The sequence below is a fragment of the Mercenaria mercenaria genome, chromosome 6 (assembly GCF_021730395.1).
Source record: "Mercenaria mercenaria strain notata chromosome 6, MADL_Memer_1, whole genome shotgun sequence".
NCBI classification, from domain to species: Eukaryota; Metazoa; Mollusca; class Bivalvia; order Venerida; family Veneridae; genus Mercenaria; species Mercenaria mercenaria.
The window spans coordinates 83,777,596-83,800,754 of NC_069366.1; the positions used below are offsets into that span (position 1 = coordinate 83,777,596).

General features: G+C 34.7%; 1 protein-coding gene and 1 long non-coding RNA gene across 2 annotated transcripts; both read right to left on the reverse strand.

Moving 5' to 3' along the window:
* Nucleotides 1–493: 493 nt before the first annotated feature.
* On the reverse strand, nucleotides 494–6,037 carry LOC128546027 (uncharacterized). Its single transcript, XR_006686138.2, has 3 exons — nucleotides 5,856–6,037; nucleotides 1,308–1,587; nucleotides 494–817 (listed from the first exon to the last, which is right to left on the reverse strand). It is a non-coding gene; the product is annotated as an uncharacterized LOC128546027 (long non-coding RNA).
* A 271-nt stretch (nucleotides 6,038–6,308) lies between these two features.
* On the reverse strand, nucleotides 6,309–8,571 carry LOC123549974 (uncharacterized). Its single transcript, XM_053546941.1, has 5 exons — nucleotides 8,533–8,571; nucleotides 8,150–8,246; nucleotides 7,844–7,939; nucleotides 7,521–7,544; nucleotides 6,309–7,123 (listed from the first exon to the last, which is right to left on the reverse strand). Exons 1-5 carry the CDS (start codon nucleotides 8,569–8,571, stop codon nucleotides 6,729–6,731), a joined length of 651 nt encoding a protein of 216 aa, XP_053402916.1. The 3' UTR covers nucleotides 6,309–6,728.
* Nucleotides 8,572–23,159: the final 14,588 nt, after the last annotated feature.

The window sequence follows — 23,159 nt, forward strand, 5'->3', positions numbered from 1 at the left end:
CAAGCCACTTGCCCCCCGACTGTTGTATGTTCGAGTCTCTCAGTTGTTGCCTTTTTATCATGGCGAAAGCTATCCAGCTGGCTTGAGTGAGGCTGGTGATTTTCCACAGGTTCTCGCACGTGTCTATTATAGACCTCATTCGAGATTTCAGTAAAGCTCTGTGTAACTGTTATCAATGTTGGTAATGTAAATATATGGCATATAAAGGGCGTATATAACTTTCCAACTCCGACTAAATACAGTATGTATTACCATAGTGCCGTATCTTATACCGTCACAATTTGTACAAGCCCTCCATAAAAATACGTTTTGTGCGTGGACATACTATTTAAATATTTTTGTAAATTAGTTCTGAAAATGTTATACTAATCTGATTAAACAGGGGATGTTGGGGTGGGTAAGAAGATGTATTTGTGTGAACTAAAATTAGATATTTTTCTGATAGTAATGAGAAAACTAAAATCCAATGAAAATATTTCCGTCATTCCGTTTATACAGTTTTATTAAATATATATGCCATTAAATCAGGAAAGAAGATGTAGTGTAGTGATGTCACGTAACCATGGTAAGCAAAGCTACGATTAAAGTTTAAAATGAAAGCATGGAATTTTCACATTTACAGGAAGAGAAAAAACATGTACACGTGCATATAAAAAAGCAAATTATGCATGACATTATATATAAAGCCATATATGTATGGCATATATTTCTTAAACACGGAAATGTCCGAAACTCATATAACTGTAAGCTCCGCGTTTTGGTCCATTTCCTGATCAGCTCTTTTTTTGCGAAATCCAAGGGTATGGTGTCGAGCTTTCTGAAACAAAAATAAAATTCAACTCGTTTTATGTTATTATTTCATTCAACATACTAATCAAGCTCTCATTTTGTTTATTTGTTGTTGTTGCTGGTGGGTTTAAAGTTATACCTGTACACTCATATGGCAATTTTCCCGCTTTCCAAGACCGTGAAAGAACTTGATATTTTTTCATACATGGTTCGTCCCCTTGGTAGTTTAAAAGAACTTCTGCAAGCCATAGCTGGATGGCTTTCACACATGACGGTAAAAACATGCTCAAACACACTTAAGGGGAGAAGCGAACTTAACCGCTTGTCCATGAAGGTCCCACGGCAACGGAAGACACTCAATTTCAAGCTTGGAACCGCTAGAATAATCAAGTTTTGCTTTCTTTTGCAAACAAAACCAACAAGCTCAACACTGAAAACACTAAGCAGTTCATAAACGGTAAAAGTACAGCTTTGATTATTAACTACTGAAATATAACTAAATACGAATGGCTACTCACAAATACAAATTTGACAGATTTTCATTTTATAAGAATCCATTGTTGTTGTTGTTGTTGTTGTTGTTATTGAATCCATTGTTGTTTCCAAATCCATTGTCAAAGAACCCGTTGTTGTTGTTGTTGCCGAATCCGTTGTTATTGTCAAAGAATCCGTTGTTGTTGCCGAATCCGTTGTTATTGTCAAAGAATCCGTTGTTGTTGCCAAATCCATTGTTGTTGTTGTTGTTGTTGAATCCATTGTTGTTTCCGATATTGCTCATACTCACTACATCAGCGTCAGCTGTAAAGTAATAAAACATAATGTGACTTGTCACGCTAAAAGAGTCATCTGAATTCAAGCCTGAACTCTAGACTGAAATGCGCATGCCTGCAGATAGACATCAAAATGCAGTCGATACTGGATAACATAAATAATAAAAGGAATATTTTTCAAGTAAATCTTTCAATCTGCGTGATATAAAGTTTGCAGCTAAATTCTTTCTATATCATATCAAATTTCAATAGTGTAACTAAAGTTTTGAGTTTTCTACATTTTTTCTTTGACTAAGTGTTTTTATTGATCAAAACTTCCTAAAACTTACAGAATTCTCTCTCTCTCCCCCCCCCCCCCCCCCCCCAGTTTCTTTCTAAATGCGATTACTAATTAAAGATAGCATTTTCGAAATTTCGAAAAATCTGAATAAATCTGGAAACGTGTCGCTTAAAACTTTAAAGTGCTTTCTGTTTTATATACCTTTGTCTATCATTGATAAAGCACCATATATTGTCATGAAACTTTGCATGAACGGGCCTTTCCTTTCCAAGGTAAATTGCGCAAAATTATACTCCAATCAAAGTTAGGCCTATTGATAAATGAATAGGGAATCTTTTGAGTCTTTTGAAGTCTCAATTTCAGACGAATACGGACCCATGTATATGTTTTCGATAATCAAGTTCGTAATATTTCTTATCATATACCAATGAATTTTCTGTCAGAAATAAATCATGTATTTTATAAAAGAATGCAAAGCACGGTATTCAACTTCCATCGGGTATAGAATAATATTCAATGATGCGACTACTGCCTTACCTGTGATGTCAAGTATATAATAAAAGGGTCATTAAAACTGTACCCTGTGTGTAATGAAGCAAAAAGTGTAGTCCATTTAGGTTTATATAACTCTAGAAATAGGTATATGGTCATTAAAACTGTACCCTGTGTGTAATGATGCATTCGACTCTCGTGGATTTTACCAAGCCAGATCATACTCAGCGCCTCGTGGGATCCAGGTCTTGCAAAATCAACTCTAGCCGAATACAACATTGCAGAGCAATGTACTTTATAATAACCCTTTTATATTTACTTTTACAAGTATCACTTGTAGATGTCATTTATTGTGCTATCAATCCCCAAAATTTTTTTTTGAAAAATGGAGTTCGAAAGTTTGAATAAAGGCCGTTTTAACTAAATACATTGACACAATCACATGAAATAATAATGTTCAAAGATTATAATGTGATCTATTAAATCAGATTTTCGTTTAGGCCGCCTTTACGATTGACCATTTAGATTTGGAAAAGAGGTAACATTTATTTTAAGCAATCCTTGAATTGTGAATTGTGCGAAATGGGTAGCTATATTGGATCTGAAACTGTTCATTTTGACTTAACATAATAGAAGTAGAGTGTGTCAATATTTTATCAGACACCATTTCCCCGGCGCGTTTGTAGGTGCATTCACTTATTTCATTTAAAGGCCGATAATTCCGACACTAAACTTCATTGTCGAAATTGGAATTACCGTTAAAGGAAAGTTCCCATTCAAAAACAACAAAAACTATTTCGGCTTTTAGAGGATTTCAATGCCCACAACTCTGGACAACTCAATTTTTGCAAAACAATTAATGCTTGATTAATCGTATAGAGGGAGGTTTGTTTCAAGGGTAATGGCAATTTCATGCTCGGTTTCAGTCGTACACAGTCAAAGCAATGTTTTTAACACTTCTTTGAAGATAAAAATTATATCAATGCAAACATTGTTATAACGTATGAAAGGCAAAATCATGTTGGTTATGCTTGTAAAAGAAGCATTTGTTTCTGGAAGGCTGGGCCAGTATGCTCACTGCCAAGTGCTTTTATTAAATACTAAATGATAAACAACAAATGCATTTCTAAAGGTCCCATTGTTAACGTCAAAAAGGCACTTTTGAAACAATGTACAAAATCTATATTCACGTTGATTTTTTTACGTTGTTGACGTACACGTATTCTGTTGATTTTTCATTACAGACAAAACTCTTTGCAAATGAAGATATTCTCGACTGTCACTCTAGCTTGCTAGCTCTTAAGTTCAACTGTGCTTTTATTTCATGTTCAAATCAGTTCAATCGTTAGAGGCTTGGACCACATTCGTATCAGATCGCATATGTAACAGGTGTTACAGATGAGATCGCATATGTAGCAAAAATCAAGCACACATGTAACAATTTTTGAGACGAATGTGATCGATGCCGATTTTTGATGTGACATCAGATCATATTTGTCACATGCATTTTTACATCTGAAACACATTTGTAACGTGTTTTAGCTCAATTGTACGAAGTGACAAAGTAAGCTATTGTAATCACCCTTTGTACGTCGTCCGTCGTCCGACCGTCCGTTCACATTTTTCTTGTGAATACGATAGAGACAACATTTATTATTTGATTTTGACAAAAATTGCACAGAACGTATATATATCTATGATATATCGGTTCCTTTCGAAAACCAGCCATATCACCTTATTCGTCTTGGAGTTATGGCTCCTGAGATGGCAATAATTACTGATTTTAGCCTTGTGAACGCGATAGAGACCACATTTGTTTGTTTATTTTGACTAAACTTGCACACAACTTATATATCTATAAGATCTCGGTTCCTTTCAAAAAGAACCGTATTGCACCATTTGACTTGGAGTTACGGTCCCTGAATTGGCAAAAAAATGCTGATTTTATCCTTGTCAACACAAAGGAGACTGCAGTTATTATTTGATTTTTATTAAACTTATATAGGATCTCACTTCCTTTTAAAACAGCCATATCGCGCCATTTGGCTGAAATGGCAAAATTTGCTTATTTTAGTCTTGTGGACACAATAGAGACCATATGGTTATTTGTACCAAAGTAATTGGAAATCTGACTAAAGCGAGTTATGATCCGGACACAAACATATATATTACAACAAAATAACAAAACAAATCTAAGTTCAATGGGGAGCTGTGACCTTGATCTTGGATATAGCAACATGGATCCCTTCTATCCATGCTGATCATTTGTACCAAATAATTTGAAAGTCTGACTATGCATGGGCAAGTTATATACTAAGGACAAGAACCTATATAACTGCACGAACGCACAAACTCTGCTATTTCACGACGGGATTATAATAAAAGAAGGCCTATTACCTCACAGGCGGGCTCAGTGGGGTGAGGGTAATAAAAAAATAAGGTGTATTTTCTTAAAATCTCATAGACATTAGTTCGCAGCACAAGGTCGGGCCCTCCTAGACTTAAGGCTAACGACTCCGTCCATGACAAGTTGTATATAATTTGTCCCGTGACATAGCAACTTCCTGTTTGTCACCCAACTTGAAACGGCTCTGGATGACCAAAGATAGCTATAAATGTATGTCGCCACCGGGTTCGAACCAGTGACCTGAGCATGTGGGTCTACATTTCAGCTAGTCGATGTGACAGTAGAAGTAGCTGAAGTTTTAATCATATTATAGTGGTAGTGGCAGTGGATACAGAAATGATAATAAAAATTGAGCCACGTCACGGGAAAATTGGCATTCGGACATTTTCGTGAATTTCCGGAAAGTGTATATTTAGGCTGACCTGTGCATTTAGGCATTTGAATAAGGGTCAGAAAATTTCATATTCAGGTAGAATAAGCCTTCTTTGAAATAACAGCGCAGGCTGATCTGGGCCCACACTGGTCGCAAAGCCCCGAAGATTCCCGAAGGCCCATTTTCTCATGATGCGGCTCAAATAATTTTATGACGTCACGGACGTAGACAACGACGACGCTAACTTATGATGGTGCTTATGGCAGTCATTTAATGATGTTGCGATGACAACCAACTGATTGAACATTTGCAGTATAAAACTCAACATGATACATATGTGCTTCTCATGTCAACCCCCATGTTGGACAAACACATTCGTAACACATTTTACCTGTTACGAATGTGATCGCATACGTACGAAATCTGTTACAAATGCGATCTAATACGAATGTGGTCCTACAGAGGCCATTGAAAGGCATATAAGTAGCCCATCATTCGAAAGGGCGTAATTACAATTTCCGGTAAATGTATAAGTATTCACAAATGCTTATTCGGCATTCTTCGGTCATGAATGTAGCTCTGTAAATCCAGTACGTTTCCATATTAAACGGAGAATACCGAATTAGCACACGGAGAACACGTAACTGAACGGATATTGCCGATTGTCATTGAATCAGTTAATCTGTTCTTGAGAGTATGAGATTCATGAAAGTTAAAGCAGTTACTAAAGCCTCTTTAGCATACCTGAAGTGCGATGCACATATTGAACAAAGGCATTATTGGCCTTTAAAGTTGTCTATCGAATTTCTCTTGCTAATCAGTTTGCTTCAAAAAGTGGAAAACATGTTGTTTCTATATATTTCTGCAAGAACGTAATGAATACATGCACTGAATGTCTTCTTTCCTGGCAACCGAGCAGTAAAAGACCTTTGTGCCAAATGAATAAGAAAGGTTGTGTCAAAAGTAAATCTTATTAAACGAAAATTTAAGAGCGATTTTTCGAGAGAACGAAAATAAATTGAGCAAACTGATTCCAAGAGATACGCGTTAGAACTATCTATATTTCTACAAATTAACTAGTCAGTTGTTAATACCAGTACCAAAACTACTGTATATGATTTGATAAAATTTATTTTCTTGTCAACAAAATAACAAGATGACACATTCATTGGTTCAGTCAAACATGACGCACATGCATACAATTAATATCTTTCGCACGATGATAAATAATGAAATAAATAGAAAAAATGAGTGAGATCAATGAACTTTTGTTAGTTGTTATTTTTAATGGCAACTTTTGTCCACAGTACAGATGTGATTAATTTTTTGTTACTAAAAATTACAATCTAAAATTTAGCCGAATGCACAAACATGCTGTTGATTTTAATATATTTGAAAATATATTATAATGCAGTAATGGTTATAGAGAAATTCTTTATAGATACATCAAAATGTAAGTTAATGTCTCAGGAATTTTGCACATAAGTGACATTAGTTGCCATGACAACGCGCAGCATCTAAATCTAGTGCGTGCATTAGAGAAACAATGTTTTCACATTACATGTTTGATAACACCGAAATAAAACTTTAAATGTCTCAATAGCTTAAACTGGCTGTTTAAAAGTGAACGATATCCTGGGCGTGGGAGATTTCTGGGAAATGTCCTCCGTGACCTCCTTTTTTGCCCTGCTGAGCTGGAAGATGAGCTGGGAGTTGAGCTGGGAGCTGCTGTGCTGGAATCTGGGAACCACCAACAATACCACCCTGTCTACCGGAATCAATGAATCCACCATCGATAAATCCACCATTGTTTTCAAATCCGTTGTTGTCAAATCCATTGTTGTCGAATCCGTTATCAAATCCGTTATCATTGAATCCATTTTCGAAACCGCCAACAGCGCTAGCGCCAGCTGCGGCGCCAGCGACGGCTCCAGCAACAGCACCGGATGCACCGCCTGCGAGACCGCCGGCAAGACCGTTATCGATGTTAACGTGGACAGTATCGGCGTCGCCTGCAAGCAAAGTAGCAAGTTAAAAGCATACGGTTAGTAAAATGTATTAAAAGTCTATTGTTAGTTTAGTTAATATCAACCTTAAAATAAACTGAAAGCCTTTTTTGAATTACTCTCCTGTCCGCTTCCTGGAAAATAACCAGTACTGTGTAGGCAACGTGATCGCTGCAGACGACACCACGTAGCAGACGACAACTCACCATCAAGACAGGGGCTTTCCTATTTTCTAACAGTTAGTATTCTAATTTTAGGATGATATTCTACTGCTACAACTATATGAGAGATGAAGGATGCACAAAATTTTCTAACAACGATGTTTTGGTAAATGAAATATGTTAATGATATCTTTACAGTATAATTCTAACATATTCTGCTACATAATAATAAGTTTACTTACTGATCTGTGTCTGAATGTCCATGCCTGTTAAGAAAATAAAATAAAAAATATTAACTTCAGATCAAACATTTCTATAAAATGTTACATAATTGCTTTTACATAAACTATACGAAAAGTTAAATTTTTATTGAAAGTTTTTATTCCTGCAGTAAGTTAAAACAAGTCGTCTCGTTTCTTCTTACCCATTCTATTCCAGTTTTATCTTTTATATTAGACTGTTTGAATATTAGAATTATTTCTTCCTATATAAATTTAACATTGGCCTTAAGAGAATGGTGTTTTGTTTCATCTATTCTAAGATCGGTATAAAAAGCGCCACCTACCGAGACCACCACCGACTCCGGCTGCGGCTCCAGCTCCAGCAATAGCGCCAGCAACAGCACCGGCTCCAGCAGCAGCACCGCCGACATAGACTGGCACTGGCAAAGATAATAATTTCAATTTTAAAACAATTGACAAAGAATATAGACAGGGTTAAGCATGAATGTCCGACACTTTCAATTTGTTCGGTTATAAAAAATATAAACGTTTCATAAATGTCGAATAGATTAGTACCAAAAAATAAGTAGATGATTCAATGCGAGGACAAATATTGTAACAAAGAAAGAAATACAGCAATAAAAAATTACCTTCTCTCTCAATGTAGACTGGCACCTCTACTTTCCTTTCAATGAAAACTGGGACTGGTAAAGTAAAAAAAGAAGAACATTTTATTAATATCATAAGCTTTAACAATATAAAGATATGTGTATCATAAATTCATAATCATGTTTAATCGATATCATCGGTTGTTTGTACTTATCAAAACACAGTTTTATTATGTAACTCGATAACGGTAAATAACCGTTTTACAAATTGAATTTGAAAAAAAAAGGTTTTATTCAAAAACGCAAACAAAGTGTTAGATTAGGATACTTTTCAACATACAACAAATCATCGTAAACGCATTTCGGAAATGCATAGTTTATGAACACATGATGAAGGCTACAGCATTAAAAACACAAACTAATACCTCTTTTTGGGACAGCAACTTTCTTGATGATGGGAACATATTTCTTTTGGACCATTGGTCTCTTCATTGGAAATTTCTTGCCATGAACTGGAATAATAAAAACCATGCCATGAAATTGTTTTTAAAGAACGGTAACAAAAAGTGTTGGTGCATTTATCAGTGAAAGCATCCGAAAGTTTCAAACTGTATGATGAAGAAAAATATGAATATCGCTTAAATATTGGATATTTGTTTTGAGAAATTACGCATGATAATCAGCGAATGCAATAGAGACAGATATATAAACAAGAAGTATATATTTTTACATATTGTATGATTTGATATTGATACATAATAGATCTTGCGAAGGAGTTCTTTACCACCCTTCTCAGTACCACAGTAAATGACGCGTTTGCATCCTTAGTAGTAAAATAAGTATTGTAATTTAACAAGTTTATAAATATCATTTTCAAGGTATACATCTTATTAAAATAATGAAAATCATAAAATAACTTACATTTTGGTGGATAAGGCATGAACACTGAAAGAAAAAAAATAATACATTATATTTTAAACAAACATAACTCTATTTTAGCTCTCACTTTATGATAAAAATAGCATAGAACCATCAGCAGGAATTTAACAGTCTAATTACAATTAATTAATTCAGTCGCAACCAAATATGATCTGCGGTATTATAACCGTTTCAGAGTATACATACCAGTTTTAAAGATATGTTCAGTGGCAACAAAATGCTATTTAAAATCGTTTCTAAACTATAAACAGTTATTTTATCAGCCAATCTCAAAAGAAAATGGCTAAAACAATATTTTAAAGATATAAATATATAATCCAGTATATGAAGTCGGTTGCAACCAGATGTAATTTACAAAACTGTTAAAAACTAAATATGCTTCATGTTTCTAAAAAACTTTTTTTCAGCAAGATCGGTAAAGTAAGTCGATCGCAACTAAATGTTATATAAAAACCGTTCAAACTCTATATAATCCTTTTTCAGCAAGTGCGGTAAAATAAGTCGATCACAACTAAATGTTATTTAAAAACCGTTCAAACTCTTTTATCAGCAAGTGCGGTAAAATAAATCGATCGCAACTGAATGTTTATAACTCTACATGACCTTTATCAGTAAGTGCGGTAAAATAAATCGATCGCAATTGAATGTTTAAAACTCTAAGACCTTTTATCAGCAGGTGCGGTAAAATAAATTCATCACAACTGAATGTTTAAAACTCTAAATGACATTTTATCAGCACGTGCGGTAAAGTAAGTCGATCTCAACATATTGTTACTAGAAAATCGTTTAAAACTCTAAATTACGCCCCTTCTTCAGTAAGTTCGGTAAGGTTAAGTCGATCGCAAATCAAATTTTTAATAAAATATATATAACACTGCCATTAGTATGTTCAGTAAAATATTTATATTCCAACCGAATGCTATTAAGAAAAAGTTCAAACTGCGAAAGTTGTATCCAGCCTGATAAATATTTCTGTCGTACAATATGAATTGGAAATAAAAAAAGGACATACTATTTTCAAAAGTATCGCAACATCGGTGAATGTATACAAAATATAGATTTCAAAGCAATTGTACTTGTACTGTAAGCGACAAATTTGTGCAACAATCGCAAGAAACACGCAACCTACTAAACGAAATGAGATTTCCATTTTGTTGTGAGCATAAAATTGTATCTGTATTGAAAAAGTGAGATAATTGCTCAATCAATTCTCGACTCATTAATATATTTTCTGCAACATTGCGCCCCTTGTTAAGAAATATTTGAACAGCTATTTTTAATTCCATGAATAATAATGTAAAATAATTTTATTTCATGCTCTCATGTTAGACTTATAGCATTGTACAATATAGTTCACGAAAATTTTTATAAATGTATAACAAGTTAGCATTATTTTGTAGTAAAAGTAAAATATTATATAAACAGGGTACTCACTAGCTTGCGTGATAGCTGAAATAGAAAAAGAAATGAAACAGTTAATATTAGCACGAAAGAACTTCGGGAGAATAATAATAAATTTTCGTGGAAAATTACAATAGTTTTTCTTTTATCAAGAATATATATCATGCCATCAAGAGTAAAATGTAAATGTTTGGAATAGAAAGCATAATAGAATTACATTTTGTACTTTTGCTAGCCTCTAATTTTGACCAAACTTTATATCGCAAACATTCTTGAAACTTTTTTTTTTCTTTTAGAAAAACTACACCAAAATGTGTCCTGTTTTCGATAATAAGTCAGAGAAAAGATATCATTTAATAGTATACTTGTGTAAAAACAACATAATATCATAGACGAATAAATCAATTACATTGCAAACTTGTACTTAGAAATCAAATGTTATTTCGATGTGATAAAAGATATGAAAATATAAATGTACTTACCAATAAAGCAAAGCAATACAACTCCTTTCACAAACATGATTTTTGATTTTGCTGTTATTTCCTTGGCAAAGAACTATCCGAGTCCAATAGCTTGGCAATGAGCGATGTGACAATGAACCTGACCTTTTAAATACAGATCGGGGTCACTGTTCGGTAACACCCTGGACCAATCAGATTCGAGAATAGCTAATTAGTCTGGTACTCGTTTCTCGTTAATTATTCCGTCAACTACCTGTCTCGGATGCCATGTTTGAAAACCATTTTAGGTCATAGGTTAGCCAAACGAGCGCCTGAGGGATTCTGGAAATACAATTGCTTTACTGTGTCCGTTCAGACAATTACCGGACAATACGAGACGAGTAATCGGTCTTGATGACAACCGATGACTTACTTTGACATAATAGACATGCGTTTTGCGCGAAAATTGTCAAAGGACTGCAAATTATGATATATCTTTTTTGTGTATTGCTGACAGATGTATACATGGACGTAGATATTTACGATCAATTAGAATATTCGACTTAAAAAGATACCAAGAAAACAACAGATACTTGGCTATTTCAAAACGAGAAGTATTATTAGGTGTTTTTTTCCCCTAATTTGATATGATTTTACAGACTTAACTTTAACGCTACTGCAACAACTTCATTCATGCAACCGCATCATTTTGTTGAACACAAATATAGTATGTACATAAGCTATGCTCCTGACTTCATTTAAATGGCTGGACGAATAGACATGGTGCAATATCAGGGCATAACACAAAGTCATGGTGATGTTCATTCTTATGAATATTGTTAAAAGTATATAGGATATCATATGCAGACATAACTGGAAAAAGGGCCTGTATCACGCACCCGAGTTTAATTGTTCTAAATTCAAGGTAAACTTCAAAGACCCTACTTACGCAAAACATATTCGCGTATTCATTCACATTCCAAGTTTGGCCATATGTATGTGTAAAAATACAAGAGTTGCACTGCATATAAATGTAACACTAATGGGCAAGTGAGCATAACTCACAATTCAGTAGTCTGACCATACAATTACTTAGACATGTTAAGAATTCGTTGCGAAATAAACGTGTAGAGCTACCAGAGACTAAAATACGGCATTTTTCGATAAATCGGGGGAAATACACCTCAGTCTATCAATCTGATCTGGTTCCTTTGCGAACCTGAACGAGACAACATTGGTATATCTATGTAAGAATGATTTTAGGGCTGGATGCGCAAGCATAAACATTATGACATTTGGCGTGTTGTGCTTTTAGTTGTTGTTCAACGGTACATAACTCTTAACCTACTATTCCGATATTGCTTACAAGATTTTAAAAATATACACATTTTTTAAATGAATAAAATGATATCTGTAAATGTTGGTTTTAAGAATGTAAGAGTAGTGAAATACAACTTTTAAAAGCCGCTCCGCCAAAAATCAGTCAGCCTAAAAATTGTTAAAATAATTATGTGCAGCTGAGCTTGCTACTTATCAATCCAATAAAATCTATCCATGATCAAAGTTATCAGAAATACCTTTATCAACAATTTGAGGGCAATGTTCCTCCGTCGAAAATCATTTAACCAGAGAACACCGCAAATATGCAAAACAAGTATCAGTAGTAAACTTTTCTACAAACTTGGGTTGAAGTCCCAGCAGTGGTTTGAGAGCAGTAGTCGGAACAAACTTGTGTGAGGAACGGATGAATCGGCGGGCGTTCCTACTGCTACTATGGGTATTTATGTGGCTACTCTTTTGTTCTCTCAACTGTTCTTTTAGCCACGTAAAAGAAAATAATAGCCACATAAAAGCTTACGGAATGAATGCCATCAAAGAAAAAGGACAGTTACCTTTTGTTCCTACAGCTACCTAAGTATGCAAATGTAAGCTCGGACGGACAAACAGGCGGATGGACAGTCGGACAGACAGACAACACAAATTCAATATATCTTCCCCACATATGAGGAAATATAATTTCATTAGGAAAAAAATCAATACATAGCAGTAAATTTATGTTTGAAATGAGATACAAAACGAATTCATTTTCTATTTTTTACAAAAATGTGTGTGACTGTAAGAAACTAATTTCTTGTGAGATACAATAGAATACAAAAGGTGCATGTATCAACAACATGACGCACAACTGGACAATGACAGTATAAGGGAGTTTATCTTATTGAAATTGTCAATATTTTATACAAAAAACAACAAATGCACAGTTAGAAAATGAAAGTATTAGAGGCTTAATCTTATTGAAGTATTCAATGATTAATAATTTACAGGCTCCATAAAGAGTTACGGGCGTATTTAATAATTGATAATTTACAGGCTCCATAATGAAAGAATTAAAGTATTAGGGGCGTATCTTATTGAAATATTCAATAATTAATAATTTACAGGCTCCATAAAGAGTTACGGGCATATTCAATAATTGATAATTTACAGGCTCCATAATGAAAGTATTAAAGTATTAGGGGGGTATCTTATTGAAATATTCAATAATTAATAATTTATAGGCTCCATAATGAAAGTGTTAGGGGCGTTTCTTTTTCAAATATTCAGTAATTGATAATTTACAGTTTCCATACTGGAAGTATTAGGGGCGTATCTTACAGGCTCCATAATGAAAGTATTATGGGCGTATCTTTTCCAAATATTCAATAATTGATCATTTACAGGCACCATAATGAAAGTATTAGGGGTGTATCTTATAGGTTCCATAATGAAAGTTTTGGAGAGCGTATCTTATAGAAATCGTCAATAATTCATAGGAAACAAAAGTAGAATTATAGAAATGCGGAAACAGTTTCTTAGCGTTTATAAAGATACTCTTATAAGTGCGATTGCTGTGTAACTATACTGTGCGGGTAGTGTTGCGGGGGTCGGAGAGGGGGTGGGGCGGGGTTGATGCGCAGGGGTATTATTTAGGTTTCGAAAGTTCTGATACATTAGAATTACTTCTTATTCTTTTGAAATGGATAATATGTGGAGACCTCGGCTTCTGCGCCACTTTTATCCTACATTAAATAATAAAGACACAACCACGATCTAACAGGTGTTTGCATTGCGAATACATTAACACCAGTCCATGGACTACATTACTGACAGAGTTTAGGTTGCATATACTTATAAAAGGAAAGTTATCATTTTGGATTTGTATTAATGATTTGCATTTACATAAATGACCGTAAATAGTAGCTGTGCTGAAGGCCTTTTGACACATTTAAGTGTTGATACTGTGTCAAGCGTGGTCTGCATGACATGCAGGTACTAAATCACCACATAAGCTGTACATTGGATGTACTCTATGCCTTATTATGTACATTCATTCTATATCACTAGTGACCTGCTTCATAGAGACCTCAGACATTAAAGGAAACATGTTCTCACGTTATTAAATGCATGTTTATCAGCAATAAATTAAGGCCCGGCATTTTCCCTATATAATCTATGCTATATTTTTGAAAGCCAAACAAATTCAATATGTAGGTATTGAAACAATGATATATTTTTTTCGGCCGTTTCAGTTCTCTCGGACAATATGGCTTCATACAGATGTAGTTTCAAACGTGTTTTTTCTTCTTGTTGTAATGCTTCAAATTGATTGAGTTTGATGAGTAACATCATCGCAATAAATATATACTTTAATGATCATAGAAAAAAATGGCACATATGATACAAATGTACGATATTTTCTATATAAAAAGGACTGTATAGCTTGACACATATACTGTATATGTTTTTCTTTATTTTAGTCCCATTCCGGTATTGCCACCGCAATAAAAATATCATATGTCATTTATTATAGCAGAAATGGTACACATGATAAAAGTGTATAATATTTTCTACATAAAGGGATTGTATAGCTTGACACATATGTCTGTTTTTTCTTGATTTTTAGTCCCATCCCGGTAATGCCGGTTTGCCCAGCGCATATCCGCCAGTCCGTCCGCCAGAAAAGTAAATTCTGCGATAACTACAAACGGACGAAAACAAATTTTTCATGGAATTTAGTGCAAAGATAAACGGCTATATTGAGAAAAATATACATAATCTTTATGAATGTGGTCGCAATGGCGAGTAGCTATAATGTGACAAAAAGTAGGTCCTAATTAGATAATTTAATAAGCACAAGAAATAGTTTCATGAAACCTATAGTTCATAGGGGCAGGGGCGGGCATGTCATTTCACTATACACCTGTATACATGTTTATCAGTGTTTTAAGATACGGATCCTGTGATGGCTTTGAAGGATAACATGGTGTAATAGCCATATTTCATATCTTGTAACTGGATGGTAATATTTAAATGAAATTTGGTCAATTTAAAGACATTCAAAATTAAAAACTTTTCACCGAGAGATTTTTCAAATCTTATCATTTTTTTGGGGAGATAACCGGTAGCTGCATTATATGATTCTGATACAAATATCAAAAAGAAATCTAAAATTCCCCGTAGGGAAAAGGAGAAAGTCATTCTTGTTTTCGTGGGAGATAACTCATGAAAAAAAATTATCAGGGGAGGTAATTTAAAGGAAATTTTTGACTTGTCAATATGCACCTTATTTCTATCGTTTGACATTTTTAAAGCTTAAATTATCAAGTTGTAGGTACGCTTTTGGTGAAAATGAGGCCTATTACACCATGTTATCCTTAAAAGAACAAGAGAGCTGGCCCCATTTTCACGCAAAAACTTAAGTAATTGCTTAGCTAAGTCTGTTATTTCAAATGCTTGTTTTTGCCCTTTATGCATCTTCAATGTTGACTTTTTACAGAAATCGAATTATAGAAATAAGAAATACATTGTATACTTAAGCAAATACTTAAGTTCATTCATTCGTGCTTTAATAGAAATATCATATTTGCGCGACTGAAATAAGTACTGCAGACAAATACAACTAGCCGTAGAAAAAAGCTATAAATATACATTGTTATATAAAAAACAACAACATTGAATAACAATAACTTAGGCAATAGCACGATTCTAAAATAACAGACGTAACTAAGTAATTACTAAAGTTTTTTTTGTGTGAAATTGGGGCCTGGATCTCAGATGTTGGGCTCTCTGGTCGTTTTATATTTATTGCTACATCTAAGGTTGTGGTAGCCAGGTCATCAAAATGTTATACATATTTTGTTATGGTAGAGCACTCTTAATGTGTCAGCCATACTTTCTTGTTTGGAAAATGGTATCATTTATGTTTTTTTCCTTTTTAGAAATCATAAATTCATCAAGAAATGTAATGTACTTCATATGCAGCTTAAGCATTGTAGTAATAAACTGTTCTACATAAAACTTGTGTTTACTTAAATATAAGAAAACAATTTGGAAAATCTAATTTTTGACCAAAACCAAATATTATGCTTAAAATTTTGTCTACTCATTGTTTAAAAAACAACTACATTTTTATCAGGGTAATAAAATGTAGTATAAGAGTCAAGCCCCTAAGAAAACAAGCTATGAACGGACTATGACCGTGGTGTGTATGGGTCATTTTTCTATACTGATTAGTAGTTTAAGTTCTAATTTTCAACGAAAAAAAAAATAATGAAAAAAAATTAACGGATCAGAGTTCACACATATATGTCAGTGATGTCGTTCAGCCGAGATATCATAAGATCTACCTATATGAAAATGTAAAACATTTGTCAAACCGACGTTTTGCGTATCAGAACGGGGGACATTTATCATAATTGCTAGTAATACCCTGAAGTAACAGTGTGGAACAATAAAACAATTAGACCTGTCTGAATGTCGTGTAATCTTATGTCTGTCTCGTCTTCCAAAACGAGTTCAGTTTTCTGTCTAGGTTATTATACACTAAATTGCCAAAATCACAACTAAAATGGTAATTTCGCGTTATTGTGGATTGAAATTTTTTTGATGTACTTCATAGCAGAAACTGTGTTCGCTGAAAAGTCCGTCGGCAGGTGTACAAATGATATTTCAGTGTCTTTTTTGCCATTACGTAATGGTAATTCTAAATTTACAATGGAAACCTAGGTCATACACTACAACTAGGTCAACAGATTACAACTTCAAATATCATTACGTAATAATGTGACTGAGAAATGGTTTCTTATATCAAAAATCACAACCGTTTTTATTTAATATTTAAGAAAAAATGTAGTAGTCTATGTGAGAAAGGCAGTCTTCAGGCTAGCTATTCCGTGTGTTGTATACGTTTTGACGCTCAAATCTTGTCGGCGGCGGAGTTGCGTCATCAAAGTGCCAGTACTGGTAAGAAATCCAAAAGGCTGTCAACGAGAATGACTTTCGTTAGAGAAGAGTACATTATTTTTAATCTAGAATCTAAAATCTTTGAAGCGCATTGTTCCAGAAGTAAATTTAATCTCTTTAAGTTTAAGATCGCCGCTGGCTAACCCCGCATCACTGTGGTTCAAAGAGATTTCTTGTTTTACCCCTAACCACTTTAACATTAAAATTTACTATTGCTAAAAAAATCCAAAAGATAAAACAATGATAAAAGAATGACATTTAAATGTTAAGCTTCTCAATCGGTCATAATGTTATCAAACTCCTACGCAGTGATCTCCCTTGCTGCTACGCTCTCATTAAAGCGTAGAGACAAGGGAGATCACTGCGTAGGAGTTTAATATGTTATAACTAAGTTCATGGAGTTAAGCTGGGGAGAAATAAGGTCAGAGATTTCAGTGAAAGGTCAATTATAGTACTTCAGACAGATATGACAAGAATGAATGACAAATAAAAGTACCGGACAAAAACCGCACGCTCATTTTAGCCCTTTTTTCTATAATGAACTTGTCCATCTTTCAATTTGGACAGTGCCATTAACTGTTAAAAGGAGTGCTTACCTAAAAGACACGGAATGAATAGCGAACAGTGCCGATCATGATCAGACTGCACGGACGTGCAGGCTGATCATGATCTACACTGGTCGCAAAGGCAGAATCGTGTCCAGCATGATAAGAGTTAAAGTTATTTTGTATACTTGAAATTATCAGCAGTCATCAAACAAATTACAAAACAAGTTCATTGAGGTCTGAAACAAAAATATCTGGGTCCAAACTCATCAGCGTTTAAGACAGAAACGTAGACATAAGATCGGTAGAAAATCAATTTACCAACTAAGTAGCCTATCTATACAAAATGATTTCCCCCAAGATGTCTGTAGCTGCCAACGGCATATTCATGTAAAGTTCCTAAAATATATATAGAAATAAAATAATAACAGAAACAGAAAGAAAATTTAGAATTTGAAAGGCTAATTCTAAAGTTGTGACTTTAAATGGTGATGAATAAGGGCCCAGAAAAAAGTATGGGGACTAAAACGAGCCCAGAAAGGTGATGAGAATTAAATTCGTGCGAATTCCTCACATTTGTGAAGAATTCGTGTGAATATTTCACAAAGATCCTATGAATGTGTCACACATTTGTGAAATATACATTTCGCAATTTCGCAGCGTACACCTGTTAAAGCAAAAACGTATATTTCTCCTGCCAAAACAGAACAAAACAATGCCAAACGATTGTTTAGACGAATACGTCACACGAACATGCCATAATATCATCCTCCACACACAACACAATACCACAGAATAAAACAGAAAGAAAAAAAAACAGACCCGAACAGAACACAACACAACACAAAAACTTCTTTCTAAACGTCATTTTCCCTAATATGAAGCATCCAATATGGTCTTATTGTCAATTAGAAATAAGGCAAAGCACGAACTTTGAAAGTTTGAATCGCGTTCTTCACGTGCCACCATTACGCATTCGTGTTCCGTCATCGCGTTTTATGTGCATTGACTAAAGGCCGAAATTCCAAGAGGAAACTGCGATGATGTTTGATCGTGCAATGACGAAGGGCGATATGGCGATGCAGACGATAGTGCTAAGGCGAAAGCGAAGCACGAATGTGCGATGGCGTTGCGCTAATGTGTAGCAGGTGTAGCCATCGTACCTTGAATGATAACGATGACGCGCGCAAAACCAACGCTTTTAGCTGTAAGGTCAAGGTCATAATTGGAATAAATAGGGCTAATGCTGTTTCCAGCGTCCTTTTCAATTAAAAGAAAGTTTAAAATAACTTGGTATAAATGATCATCATGATGAGCGCAAAATCACAAGATTAGCTGAAAGGTCAAGGGCACACTTAGAAGTTAAAGGTAAAACAATGAGGGGGGGGGGGGGGGGGGGGGGGGGGGGGGGGGGGGGGGGAGGGCAATACAGCTTGCTTTTACGGTCTTTAACGTCCTCATCGTCTATTGGTACAAATGATCATCACAGGGATACGAGGATTCACGGGCAAGACTTCGGTCCGTATTTGTCTCACCTAGACTGTTAAATACTTGCATTTTCTGTTGTCTTTGTTGTGTTCTGATAGGTCAACGACACAGACAATACCGGCCAAGTGGAATGAAGTGTTCTGTTGAACCGGAAATTTCACAGAAACGAATTCTTCACAAATGCGAGAAATTCGTGTGTAAAGAATTTCTTGCGAATATTTCACAAAAATCGTACGAATATATTTCACATCTCTACCCCAAATAAAGCAAAAACGTATACGTTACATTTCTGATTTGTGATATTTTCAGTCGTATATACCTGGGATAAAACTACGGAAGTCCATTAGTGACAGAACTTTTTGCAGGACCCTTGTACAAAAGGGTACAAATGTGTTAGGATTTCGCTTCCGTGAAACATACGTAAAGTATTATAGGACTGTCGAAATGTGTACGCTCTAGAAATATCTATATCCGGAAGAAAAAAAACTAAGTCACTAGGTTTAAAGCCAACAACAGAGTAATAAATATATTTTGACAACCATACGTGTGAATATGTCAATTTTATGGTCATAATATGGACATATTTCTCATAACTGTCAATCTACATATTTGGTGGTTATATCTAAATAACATCTGTTGAAAAAAAAAGAACGAAGTATATATCATTTTGCATACTTCCAGCACATGTATGCCACATACTGTTAGATTAGAAAGACAGTATTTATTCCATCTGAGGCCGAAATGACTTTGTGCCAAACTGACTGAGCTGAAACGACAGTCTTGAACTAAAATGGCCAACTGCCAAGGCAAAAGATGTTTTTGTCGTTTTTTTTCTAAATCCCAGTATATATCGGAATTCTTGTTTTATGCATTTTCCTTCCAGTGCACGTTGTACTTGCCCTTATAATATGTGAAAACCATGCGCATAATTGCAAAATATGCCAATCATTTGGTGCTCAACGACAGCAAAAATATTACATGTTTACCATAATATAGCACGTTCCGTATAATTTTGGTAAATATTCAATATAAATTCATACTGTTGGATTTAATGCGCTCATGGTGTACTTGTTTCCGACTATGCTAAAACAGCATATAACAGGGTGTAGGAATTGCTTAGATAAATGTTGGAGGTAAAGGTAAATTCACCGTCGCTTTGTGAAACAATGAACGTAAGCTTTGTAGAGCTTTTGAGCAACCCTATTTTGTCCATTGACATACTGCAATAGGAGTAACCAGGAATTGAACCCGGGGCCTTCGTCTCCGTAGGAAAACGCTTTAACTCTTGCTGCAACTGTGTCCGCCTAGATTGCCTATATTTCAAATTATAAATTGTCTTTTATTCAAGTCTATCTTGGGGATCGGACCTTGTTTCAATTTTTGTAGTTCTTGAACTTTATCAGGAAATACATAGTTTCTTGTTAGCGACATGTTGATTCCTTTGATATGTTTATTTGTATAATAAATAAAAACGCTATCAAGAATGTGGACAAATACGGTCGTTAAGACAAACATTGACCTGGGACGGACAGCTTTATTGATCATAATGGCTTAATTAACAGTATATATTAGACTTTAAGGTAGTTCTGCGTGTTCGTATCAAATTTGTAGTACACAAAGAAGTCATTTGCAGCATTTTATGATTGTTGGACTTGTTCTTAGTGGTTATTTATGGGAAAATGACCATTTACCTTCCATAGTTCCAAGTGGACATATTTTCTAAATACATTGTCAAAATAAAATGCATAGGTTGACTTATATTTTCCATATATTTCCCTAGCTTAACTAGAGCTAGGTCAAAATATAACGTTAACTTCACCCACGGACTAGACTGGACTAGACTAGAATTCCTAAAAATTAAAACCGAATGCACTAATTCAAAATTTAAATGTTTTGACATTATTTAGAAATATTTCGGGTCACAAGTTTATACATGCATAATAATCTTAAAAAGGTAGTAACTATGCTTGTCTTATCACAAGCATACGTACAATGGATGCAATTCATTCAAGAATGATTTTCGTTTCCGCAGGCCGGAGCCAGCTAGGTTCTACCCTAAGCCAAACTCGTTGCGTAATTATCACTTTCACTTCATTTCAGTTTGATATTACGGACCGTCAGGGGAGGTAACTAGAGTCACGGGTCGTACGGACCAGTAGGGGAGGTAACTAGAGGCACATTGGTACTAGGTTATCACAAAAATGACAGAAGGTTAAAGGTCAGTAATTCAAATCCTTCTTTGTTTCATATAAAAAACGACAACTTCAGGTCGTCTTTAAGTATCTTTAGAGAACATCACATTTTCCTACACCTATTTTTCATGAAAGTTCTATCATAAATTAACGAAAAAATGAAAAGAAAATAGGGGGGTCATGTAGTTCCTAGTGAAATGCCAGTCAGTTGTGGTCTGCTACCCTAAAAATGGCGCATATTTGCTCTCGTCCGCGCAATAAGCACCTACTTCCGGTTTCGATCTGCAAAACTTGCCATGTGGGGTGTATGAACATGAAAACCGTCTCATTTCATGCAGAATGTATTTCAGTAGTGAAAAATGGTGATTAAAGCACTCGTTCTACACGAATTTGCTCAAAAAATGGGAAAATTAGGATCTATTTATTATGGACTTCTTTCGATTACACCACAGAAGCACATTTTCGACCGAATTACTGACCTTATTCCAGAACGCTATGACTTCCGGTTTATCATGAAGTATGCAAAAGAACCTTAAGCGACGTCCATAACTATTTTGATACGTATCCATCGTATCCATGGGCTTTATTAATCATATAAATTACCAAGATAATATTGTGATAACCTGATTATAGAGTTAATACTTTTAGACATAGAAATTGTATATCCTAAAATAATTTTCCATAGCGGTCCAACGTGAAATTCCATTGCTTTATTATCAAGAGCTGGTGGACTAAAGTAAAGGAAGTAAAAAAGAAAGGAAACAGTTGATACATTAAAAATATAGACATATAAAAGTAAAAACACAACATCTGTTTATTGCAACCAACTTGTATGCTAAATTTATCATTTTCTAATATGTTGGTTTCTTTTGTGAAACTCGAAGTATATGACCGTTGTCACATGTGCACGTGGAGCTCGTAGTGAAGTGATGCACGTACAGAATCCAGAGCTGATGTATTTTCAAACATCAAATGATGATGCAGCAAACTCGTAAGCAACGATTTTAGTCAAAATTGTCGAACTTTTCGAAAATTTTGCGCATCTATATAAAGATGGTAACGTTATAGAATTTTATTCAGGTCCAAAGTACGCGTTTTTTTTTCAGAAATCTTTTGTTGAAGCATTCTTACGCCATAGACCAACAAACATTCAGTTATAATGGGACGGTTAAATCAGAGAAAGCGCGGTATAGGAAACCTTGTGTAACATCAACTATATTATAGCTGACGCTGATACAGACACCGATGGCATTGCTAGAGCATTCTGAAATCAAAGTGGTGATGGCGATAAACAGTTGGTAGTTTTAATCGATTAACCACATAATATGGAACATGTGCATCCCGTTACCGTATTATTAATGCATGTTTAAAATAAACAAGAGGGCCGTGATGGCCCTAGATCGCTCACTTGAGTTGCACAGCTTGCTTGAACAGTTTTGTTAGATGGTCATGCAAGGAAAATATCGTTGAAATAATTTTGAATAGGCCATTGTTTCCAGACAATTTTTAAAAAAAAATTCTACTACTGTAGCAATAATACGTACAGGAAATGTTGTCTAAACTGTTTGATATATGCCTTTGAACAGTTGCTTACCATTATGGTCACACATTGCCATAGAGTGCAAGACTTATCCACAAATACAGGTACATTGTCTTATATATTTTTCTTCTTTTGTCTGAAAATCTCCGATATTATTTTGACCACATACTTCCATTAAGGACGTATGCTAGAATTTGGTGCGAAAATTTTCCCAATAACAGAATT